Below are 10,853 nucleotides of genomic sequence, written 5' to 3'. Positions count from 1 at the left end.
TGCAAATGCAGTGTTTACTGGCCTTAGATGGCGATGTGGAAATACCACGATCCAGTTGCATAAAGAACTTTCAGATGATGCAGAAAAAGAACGAGATGTTACTCCTGGGAACAAGACAGACAAGTCAAACTCGGCTTTGACTGGGAACTACAAGTTTTATATTAAAAAAAGCCACCGCATACTAGAGCTGTTTTATGTAAAATTTAATAGGATAAACAGTTATTGCTTATGTTTATATTTTTTGTGCTTTGATCTCTGTGCCTCCGAGCCACTTTTTTTCTTGTTCTTGTTCTTATTTTTCACGTTGTGAGTTTCATAATACCGGACTCCAACTTTCTTGGAGCGCTGCTGCCTCTCAGCTCGTCTCCTCTGCAATACACACAAAAGAAGGTTAGCACGTCCACAGCACCCACTGCATTAATTTGTCTGCATTCTTTCCCTGTTCACTTTCCACTCCACGCAACTTACGTGAAATAAATCACCTCATATAAACCATTACTGATGCGAACATACATACGGCTATACAAAATCCACCCACTCAAGCTCTTAAAACGTCACATAAGAGGATACAGTTTAATCTCTACAAATATAGAGAAGAATTACAAGGAAACTGATGAGCGTAGTCACAGAGACTGTGACCAAATGTGCATGAATAGTCAGTCTTCCACTGTCAGTCTTCCTCTGACAGTCCTAATAGTCCATATATATTAATATCCCACCCCCCAAAAAAACAACCAACAAAAACCCAAACCCCTTGCTGTACAGGATTTGCTCATACATCACTTTAACATGCTACAAACACCGAGTGAGACAGTCTGTTTAGGCTCAACAAACACAAGAAATAGGAGCAGCAGCTCTTGCTGTACAGAACAGCCACTGACTTTTGCCCACTTAGATCCAAGTTCTCTCATCTGTCAGATTTCAATCCCTGCTCTCTCACCAGCATCACTGGGTAAGCAGAACAGTTATCTACAAAGGATTCTCCTTTTCAACACTGTCATTATTGCCTGCTGGTGCCTTTAATGGGCGTATGGCCTGCTGGAACATACTGCTGTCACATTAGATAGCTACTAATGTCAGGTTTCAAACCTCTCAAATAATAACGGGCAATCCATGCAGGAAAGAGCCAGCTCAATTACTCCACTATCTATTACACAACGAGAGATCCCACTTACCTCTTTGGATGTAAGCTTCTTGCAAGGCTGTTTACCCAAATGGTCTTCATCATTCTCCTCTTCTATATTCCTTTTTCTTTTCTTCACTGTGCCACCTGCAAACAGCAGAGATCATGTACTCCAGCATCTTCCACAAGACTGGGGTCACTGTCTCATCTATTTCAGCAAAGCAATCCTTTGATTTGATGGTATTTTAATGGCTTTTCCCAAAACAACATGTCTGTCCCTTACCAGAAAACCACTCCTGGTAAGCAGATTGCTTAAAGCCTTACATAAGTCTAGAAAAAATGTCAGTCTTGTCACTATAGGGTTCTCCCAATTTATTCTGCCTTTAATCAAACTTGCTTTGGAAATTGAAGACACAGACCCTCAAAAGTGACCACAGTAAAACCTATAGCCTGCAGTAGCTCTGTGCTTTTATAATGTCGTAAAATGCTTCCACCCCCTGCTGTGTAATACTATACCGTGTGGAACGGATGTTGCTGAGGCAGCAAACCACCCGCAGCACCATTCTGCTGAGAGCACAACATTTGTCTTTATCTTCACTCAGTAGCAGAGGGCACGTTTTACTCGCCATGCTCGCTCTCCATTTATACAGGCTCTACAGTTCTATAGAAAGGCTATAACAAGCTCATGAGGCAGCCCTTAGATTCACTAAGCAGAGGTTTAAATAACAGCTTTGGGGAAAGAAGAACTTGAAGTGAGAAGCTAATGAACACCCTTCCTTAAATCCCCTATTTTCTCTCTCTTTTTGGATTTCCAAACAGAGATCAGGAACTACCAATTTCGTTTTACCTTTCTCTTCCTTTTCTTTGGTCTCTTCAGCCTTCTGCACCGATTTTGCAAACACTTTTTCACTCAGCTGCTTAGGGATTCTACAAAAGATGAAACAGACAGCAAAAGAATGTCATGGTACAAAATGCAGCCATCTCAAAGAAGCGATCAATCTCCAATAGGTCCCAGCAGCCTGTCATCAGCACAGCCGCAGACTTTGCATGGAAGAAACGTTCCAGTAATTTTGTCTCTAGAGTTACTGGACTTGTGCATTGCACAAAGGGCAAAATTTAACACTTATTCTTGACATCTAAGACCTCACAAACCTGGTGGATGAGCTCTGCTAAAATTGGGCCTGCCATACGAGCTGGGATGCCCTTGAAAATGCACAGGCTCATATACAGATAGGATACTGACCTCTGTATTACTCAAGAAAGGTCAGTATCAGGGAGAGATGAAAGGAAGAAATATTGCTACCCACAGGTTTCTAAACCATTGCTGAGCCAACAACTTCCCAACAGCGAGAAAAAAGCTTTTGTTATTATGGCCAATAGGAATTCTTAGAACACTCTCTCAAAAACAAACTGCTGCTTAGCCAAGGGTAAGCATTTATGGCTAGAGAAGCCATGGCAACGGGACATAAAGGCAGTGGAACTACAACAGAAACTTATCATCTCTTTCCCACCCCCCCACAAAGGAAAATGCTCGAGTCACTAAACAGATTCAGATACCTTATTGCTGAGAATCTCTTGGCTTTGGCCTTATCCAGAAATTTTTTGCACTTTGCAATCTTCTCCTCCAAAGCCTGAAGAACTGCCTTCGAGCTCTCCCTGCCACTCTCTACAGTCGGCTCTGATTCTTCCTCTACTGAATCTTGATGTTGCTCATTTTCTTCTTCCTCTTCTTCCTGTTCCTCTTCTTCAGGAAGATCACTGTCTGTTTCATCAAAGCCTGGCACATCTACAGGAATTAGGTCTTCTTCTGAGAACTGAGGTGCTACGTTAATCCTCCCAAAGTTTTGCCGAACGTTTGCCATGAGCTGCTTCATTTCAGTGTCTGTATTCTTCTTCTCTTCCGTTGGCTCCACGTTTGATTCAACAGACTCAGAAATTTCCTTCTCGTTATTAGATTGGCTTGATGTCATTGCTCCTTCCGATGCAGGTGGCTAGGAAAAAAGGCGTAATGGATATATTATCCACAGCCTGTCCAAACATCTCCTTGGATGAAGCCTAAGATAACTAACAACATGGTAATTACTGACATTTCTACTAGTCAGATGACTGCTAAACAGTTCAGACATCTCTGTGGAAGAGTTCTTTGCTATCCGGTCCTCTGAATCATGTCAGGAAAAGCCCAATTTACGTGGTGCTCTGGCAAAAGCACCAGTGAGTATCATTAGAAGAATGGAATAATATGCAAGAAGAGGCATGAGCCTCACATCCTCACCTCAGCAGCTGCTTCTGCATTTGGTGGCTTCACAAAGAACGGAATTCTGCCCCTCTGCCAGTCATTGAGAACCATCTTGCTGACAGTCTGCAGATCAGGCTCAGCACCCTGAAAGAATTCAGTAACAGTTTCTGTCCTTGTTTGCAGGGCATACCATCTTTATATTATCATCTCTTTGCAACTGAAACATATTTCCCACATGCAGTGCAGAAACAGACCCACTTCCAACCTGTAAATACAGGATGCTCTCAAACCTTTAGTAGTTTTCCAGTCCTAGAAGCAAGCTTCTCAAGGAAATCTTCTGTATCTTTCCAGAAATCAATTTTGTATGTCTTTCTGATGTACTCTGGCTTGGCTCTTTCCAGCACTGCACTAATGTGATCCTCAGGGCTCTTAATCTTTTCAACTTGAACCTAAAAATGAATGGTAAAGTATCAACCCTTTGGAAAGCGTGCAGCCACTTCTTTGAACTCGCCACGCTGAAAACAGCAAGAATTTTCCCTGCACACGGCACAGATACATACCACTCCCTTCAGAACAATGTCTGTTTCTGAGTCTCCAGATGGATACACCACTCCTGGGCAGTCAATGAGAAAAATCCTCCTCATCAAAGTAATGTATTGCCACACCTGAAAGAAATCAGTGGTCCCCACGTTATCTCCTCTCACGCACAACTGTTAGTTCTGCTTTTAAATGCACAGATTTAATATACGGAAGTCATCTTATAAACTTGGCATTAGCACACACTGAGTCAGTGCAGCTGAGTGTTCAGATCACACAGCACTGCAGAACAGACATAGGAACTCAGAAATGCTTTTGAGGAGCAGCACTCCAGAACAACACCTGGCTCATCAGCCACCCCTCAGACTCAGGGTGATGCAGCTTGTATAATTTCAGTGGCTTGGAAATGTTAATGAGCTCATTTTTACATATTTTCTGCCTCTGACAACACAATGGCATATTCTTAATATTATTTATTTAACCTTTAAAACAGCAGTGTCTTCCTACCTTAGTTTCACCTGCAATAGGAGCCACGCTGCAGACCTTCTTAGACCGCAACGTGTTGATCACCGAGCTTTTGCCAACGTTTGGGTATCCAATAAAACCCACACTGATCTGTTTCTTGTCAGAGTGTAACTGTTAAGAAATGACACATCATTTTAATACCTCATAGAAAACGACACGGTTACTAGTGCAGTTTTAGGAGCTTCTGGTCTCGTTGTATAAGAAAGCAAAGGCTGCTCCAAATCCATCGGATTAAAGAAAACTGAGATCAGCTCTTTTCTATCAGGAGAAACATACAAAGGTAGAATCTAAGAACTCCAACCATTGAAAGAGAACATTTGCTTCTTCAGAAGGAAGATGTGAACCCAATGTGTTTTTTGCTGCTTTAAACTTGTAAATGCCTTAAATTAGAAACCTCTTAGATTGAAAAATAAAGCAACTACAAACAGCATTGGGGGACAGAAGAGAGTTGTGGTCTTGTGACAAGACACTTTCTCTTGTCTTGAGATTAGTTATTTTCTTGGGAAAATGAAGATACTTATAAGAAGAACACCTTAATAGAATATGCATATATGCAGGACATTAATGGGCCTGAAATATATTCCCTTCTTCTATACATTCAAATCAGACCTAAGAGTATCAACCGAATACTCTGTCCAGGGGTAGTAATTTCCATTTCCACAGAATGAAGCTTGTTTGCTGACAGAATGGCCACAAGAAAGTACACTGAACCCCACATATTAAAACAGAAAAATCCCATACTAACCCCACCTCCCCTTCCAACCCCAGACAACACAAAGCCCCGCAGTTCTTCTTTACCTTTCCAAACTGCCTTAAAAGCTGTATGAAAGCACCTTTGCCAAAAGGGTTTGTGAGGCTGGCGTGAAAAGCAAGTGTTGGGTATTCCTGGGAAAGGACAGCAACCCAGCGCTTCTAAAGAGGAAAAACATTGCTCAGTTATGAATCCTGTGCTGCAAAGGCGGTGAAACAATTTGATTATGAGAAGAACACAGCATCTTCACTTGAGTCACATAACACATCTATAAAAGCTGCCACGTAAGAACCTTTGATGCATTTTATCAACCCAAAAGCTAAAAGCACTGACTATTGTTTTCATAAAAGGACGATTTTCCCCCAAATGCCTTCATTGCTAGTTAATTAGTTTAACGATGTAAAACAGACCAGCTGTGGTGGACATGGACCTTAAATGTACTAACATTTAGCATACTCTGGAGACATCAGCTGAACAGTTAAATCCAGACAGAGGAAGTAGAGAATTTGTGGCTGGTGACTGTTGCTCAACTGAGCCAAACTTGGACTGATTTAAATGGTAATTGTTACTTTTACAGCAAGCAAGCAGAGAGTTCCCACTGACCCAGTTACATTATGCCCTTAAGAGACTAGAACAAGGACTGGCAACAGAATTAGAGGCTACGAAAGGAGCAAAAAACATTCAAGGGACAAGAGGCAAGGCTGTGCTTACAGTAGCCCAGGTAGGAACAAGATCACATTTGTTCAGGACAAAAATGAGATGCTTCCAGTGTTTCTCTTTTTTCAGATAAGATTCCACATGAGGGGAGCGAGTACCCATAGGATCTCTGGCATCAAGAACTTGAACAACAACATCCGATGAGTCTATCACCTGGAAAAATACATATATATGTATATATATCACACAGAAGGAAAGTCATATACATTTCCAAAATATAAATCAGTAATTTTCTAAATTCTTATCATTATAGGATAAAACTTTACATCCTTTAGGAACAACTGTTATTTTCCTATAACAATCTCAGGCTCTACTCTCTCTTCCCTACTCCCCTCCAAATTTAGGCTGGACAGCTGCGAGCAGCTTCTAGGAGCATTTGGGAAGGGAAACACTACAACCAAACAGTAAAGTTACTTGCTTTAGCAGGCAAAAAGAATGTTCTTCATCCATTCCATAAAGGATCAAGACATAAAGAGCGTTTGCTGGATCAGTATGAAACACACAACCAAGTAGGAACCTGCTGTTAGTCCACTAAGCATCTACAGCAGGGAGCTGTCATTTCATGACTTGCTTCAAGCCAAGAGAATTTGTTTCACAGCTATTTCCTGCATTTTTGGCAGAATCTTATTGAGATCTGTTTTGCTCTATGATTCCCAGCACTTCTAGGACTAAATGAGAAAGTTCTAAGTTACATTCAGAAGTTCAGGACAAGAAGTCAAGCAGTTTAACAACAGTCACTGAGAGCAAACAAGCTGCACTTACAAATCTAACTCAAACTGCACAGTTTTCAGAGCTGTTCAGAGTCACACAGTATTTCCAGCGCTGTGCTGCAGCACTGGACTTCAATAAGGCTAAAATACAGACAACCTGTAATACCAGACAATACCTGCTGCAAATTATAAGCGTTGCTTACCTTATACAGCTCACCCCAAATTCTTTTTGACTGTCCTTTCTTAAATATTTCCTCTTGTGCTTCATCCCTGGAAGTGGATCACCAGAGACATCAACAACCACAATAACAGGGCTGTAGTGCTGTCTTCTCTAAAGCCAGTTAGCCATTTACAGAGAAAAGAGGAGATTAGACCCAGTCCCTTATTTAACCCAATATCTGAGTTCACAAATTTCCAGATATGCAACAGGAAATGAATTAGCAATGGAGACAGAAGGGTCCCATGGAAGCAGGAGTTCAGTTAAATATATCGTGACAAAACAGCTTAAAATAAAATCCAGCCACATTCAGCTTATTTCTCATTGCACACCCATCAATCAGACAGTAACAGCATTGATAAGAGGTACTAGATGCACTTTTTAGAATGAATGAAGATGTTTAAGAAATGTAAATAGAGAATGATTTTCCCTTCCTATCTACCTTACTCCAGTGTCTTCAATGACCAGGTCTCTGTCTTTGCCCTGATCGTAACATTCTGATGAGGCTTCAGCATTCTCCAGCAGGGACTGCACATCACTTGCGGCGAGGTTTGGCCTTTTCCTCTGTGCTTTGGGGCCAAATGTTGTTTCAAATGTTTCTGTGTCAAGAATGTGAACTCTGGAGGTCTATGGAAAGACGGGTTGTTAAAAAGAAAAGAAGAAAACACACCCACAATCTCTAATTTTCCATCTCTCACGACACGCAGCCTACAAGACCTCAGTGCAATGCAACCCTGTAACCTCAAGCAAGAGTTATAGGCACTTTCCCAACCATGTCTGAGTTCTGCAGCTTAATTTCAAGAAGCACAAACACGGATATTTAACAAGCACCAAAACAGGCTGCACTTGCCAAAGAACCATGCTTCACTTCTTCCTGCATAAATGATGTCAAAAGTAATTAAGGCTGCAATGATGAAAATTCAGCTGCTATCTTTGATCATTCCTTATTTTTCTAACAAGTGCACAAATCTCGCCAAATTCACAGATTTTTGTCAGGGATAATTACAGTCAAAACTGTAAAATTTGAAGCTTGTAATGAATGCCAACTTTTCTTGGAACGGCACGCAATTCATAGCTGAAAGAAATCATTTGTTTTTGTAACACTTATTTGAGTTTACAGTAACTTTTCCCTTCATTTAGGTAATGTTTTTATGACACAAACGTGGCAACTTTCCATGTGAAAAATATCTAACGATAATCCAAAATAATACTTCAGAGGTTATGAAAGCAGTCTGGTAATAACTAAAGCTTTATGGATTTGAAACTCGATTTGCCTTGAAACGAAGGCAGCACGCAGAACTTCTGATTCGAGATAAAAAGCACACATTTGAGTTCAAGCAGATTCAGTGCACAGGAGAACACGTGCTAACAGAACAGCGCTTCCTCAGCGCTGTCACATCAGCCCTTAGAAGCATTAGAACAGAAGGTGGCAAGTTGACACAGTCATTTTAAATGCCATATTCTAACCTAGAGAGTTTTCAAGTAGATTTCCTGTGAGAATATGTGAATTCCATAGCATAGACATCACAAACCAGACTGCTTTCATAACCTCTGTATAACATTGTGGCCTCAAAAATATCCCATTCCAAGACATTTGCCCCAATTCCTCCTCCAGTGCTTCTACAGATGTAGCCAATTTCCCACATAGAACACAAAAAAAAGCCTTAACCCAATGCAGATCAATGACACTCACGTGAGGTTTAATCCGATCGTGGAAAAGGGACATTGGTAGCTTGCTTTGCTTCATGATCACTCTGTATGGATCTTTCATGACAGTTTCCATTTCTTCTTGAAACTTCTGCAGGGATGCCTGCTTGACCACACGGGTATTCCCTGTGTGTAAGAATAAATACTGCATCTACACCATTCCTCATCTTTAACTGCTTCAGAGACTCAGATTACACTACGAAAATATCAATAGAAGACTCAACCAAATCCAAGCCTGTCGAATGGAGAGCCTGAAAGCTGAGAAAACTCACCAAACCATTTAATATTTGGTTCCACTCTTGCAACTGTGCCCGGCGCCACCGTCGACTGATACTGCAGAGGTTTAATCACTTTGCCACGTTTGTTTCTAAGTGAAGGATGAGAAGGCATGTAAATACACAATGAAGCCATATATGCCTATAGCACTTTTACTCACTAGAACCACTATTCACCCCCTCAGTACCAATCCAAGCCTATGCCTGCACAAAGGTGATAGGTTTGGCAGCACAGCAGTGTTAGATGGATGAGCTATCACACCTGCTGGCAGACACTGCCCTGTGATGATCCTAGGCTGATATTTTTCCTGTTTGCTGTGTCAAATCACAGAGCAATGTCTCTGAAAAACACCTCACTAATCACCTGAGTGTTTTGGACTCTATTTATAAGAGGCATCTGGGTACAAGCTAAGTACTGCAAGGTAACTGATAGAAGTTAGCATGCAACATACAAACATACATACACACACAGGCAGCTTTCCTGCAATACATCCCAACCTAACTGAACTCTTCAAGACTGCATATGAATATCTAATTGGGATGCAAGGAACGCATGATTTCCAAACATATTACTCTTTTTTCTTTCACATCCTCATGATGAATTGTTGCAGTCAGTTCTACCCATCAGCCTACGCTCAACAGTAGCCAGAAGATACGCTTCCAACTCAAAACCTGACTAAAAAACTATACATATACATTACAGCCCTACCTCAAAATGAATTAAGATCCGGCAAAACAAAACTGCTGCTCCTAACCAGCAACCTCAGAACCCCCACAGCACCCACACCACGGCAGAGGCGCATATGTACAGGGTGGGAACTGCGCCGCAGTTCTCATGTGGGTTTCTCATTAAGAGCCATAGAGAAGCCAGGCTTTTCACACACCCTGCAGCCGAACACGAAAGAACGCTGAGGATTTGGGGATTTCTGACGTTCCCATAGGATCATATCCGTTGTTCTAAGTCACATTTTCCAGCTACACTCCCCGACACGCATAGATTAGAGCTCACAACCAACTTTCCCAGCTCACCCCATTAAACAGACACCCCCATATAAACAGATACCCACCACCACACACAGCACCAACAGCCACCCCCCCCTGCGTGGCTCCCGACCACAGCCCGGCCTCCAGCGCTACCCAACACCGGTCAGGGCCGCGCTCACCTCCGCTCCTTCTGCCGGTACATGTTGAGGCGGCGGATGGTGGCTCGGTCCCTCATGTTGTTCCCCCCCGCGCCAGCCACACGATCTGAGGAGAGAAGGCACCGTTAGGCCCGGCCGGTAAGGCCCGGTGGGCAAAGCTCGGCCTAGCCCGGTAGGATGTAATAGGAGACGTTTAAGACAACACCACCACCACACGTACCGGGATTGGTGCTGGCGCGGGACGGATTGATGGTGCTGCGGCCCTTATAGCGTGGCTTCACCATGATGCCGCCGGGACCGGGCCGAACCGAGACCCCGCTCCGCCACACGCACGGCTCCGAACCGGAAGCAGCAGCACGTGTACTTCCGGCGTGGTGGTGGTGGTGGGGGCAGCGCAGTGACGTATTTCCGGCATCTCTAGCTCCCGTCTGCGCAAGCGCCTTTAAGTTGCTATGGCAACCGCTCGGCACCGCCTCTCACATCCGGTTGCCATGGAAACGCGTGCGCTTCGCCGCCGCAGGGCATGGCCTTAACACTGGTACCCATCTCTCCCCATCGTTACCCATCTCTCTCCATCGTTACCCATCTCTCCCCATCGTTACCCATCTCTCCCCATCGTTAACCATCTCTTCCCATCGTTACCCTCCAGCAGGCCAGGCCAGGGCTAGGCCTCTCCCTCCGGGGCCTGTGCCCCTGCCCACCGCCAGGCCTTGCCCGCCCGATGCCCATCAGTCCCCACTATGTGCCCAGGAGCGAGGCCTGCGGTCATAGAGAACCATAAGCTCTTGTCTGACTCTTATTCACGCTCCGTTTAGGGCAGTGAGTGAAGGCGTTTCAAAGGGCTGTAACAACCAGGGTGCTGGCAAGGGGAAACCTCATTGTTTTGATGAAACGTTGTTTGTTCACAGGAACA

General features: G+C 43.4%; 1 protein-coding gene across 1 annotated transcript; it reads right to left on the bottom strand.

Moving 5' to 3' along the window:
- Positions 1-202: 202 nt before the first annotated feature.
- Positions 203-10,345, bottom strand: GNL2 (G protein nucleolar 2). Its single transcript, XM_072355264.1, has 16 exons — positions 10,161-10,345; positions 9,962-10,046; positions 8,796-8,890; positions 8,510-8,649; positions 7,259-7,443; positions 6,803-6,869; positions 5,884-6,042; positions 5,220-5,333; positions 4,404-4,532; positions 3,920-4,024; positions 3,650-3,808; positions 3,396-3,503; positions 2,681-3,114; positions 1,971-2,050; positions 1,176-1,270; positions 203-369 (listed from the first exon to the last, which is right to left on the bottom strand). Exons 1-16 carry the CDS (start codon positions 10,222-10,224, stop codon positions 220-222), a joined length of 2,169 nt encoding a protein of 722 aa, XP_072211365.1. The 5' UTR covers positions 10,225-10,345; the 3' UTR covers positions 203-219.
- Between the last annotated feature and the right edge of the window lie 508 nt (positions 10,346-10,853).

Source organism: Excalfactoria chinensis, chromosome 22 (genome assembly GCF_039878825.1).
Source record: "Excalfactoria chinensis isolate bCotChi1 chromosome 22, bCotChi1.hap2, whole genome shotgun sequence".
Classification (NCBI taxonomy): domain Eukaryota; kingdom Metazoa; phylum Chordata; class Aves; order Galliformes; family Phasianidae; genus Excalfactoria; species Excalfactoria chinensis.
This window is presented reverse-complemented; position numbering and strand designations above follow the sequence as displayed.

Coding starts and splice junctions, on each gene's coding strand:
- GNL2 (XM_072355264.1), bottom strand. CDS start 10,224: ATGGTGAAGCCACGCTATAAGGGCCGCAGCACCATCAATCCGTCCCGC. Junction 8,891..9,961: donor TACCGGCAGAAGGAGCGGAG/GTGAGCGCGGCC, acceptor TCCTTCACTTAG/AAACAAACGTGGCAAAGTGA. Junction 4,025..4,403: donor CTATTGCAGGTGAAACTAAG/GTAGGAAGACAC, acceptor GATTTCTTTCAG/GTGTGGCAATACATTACTTT.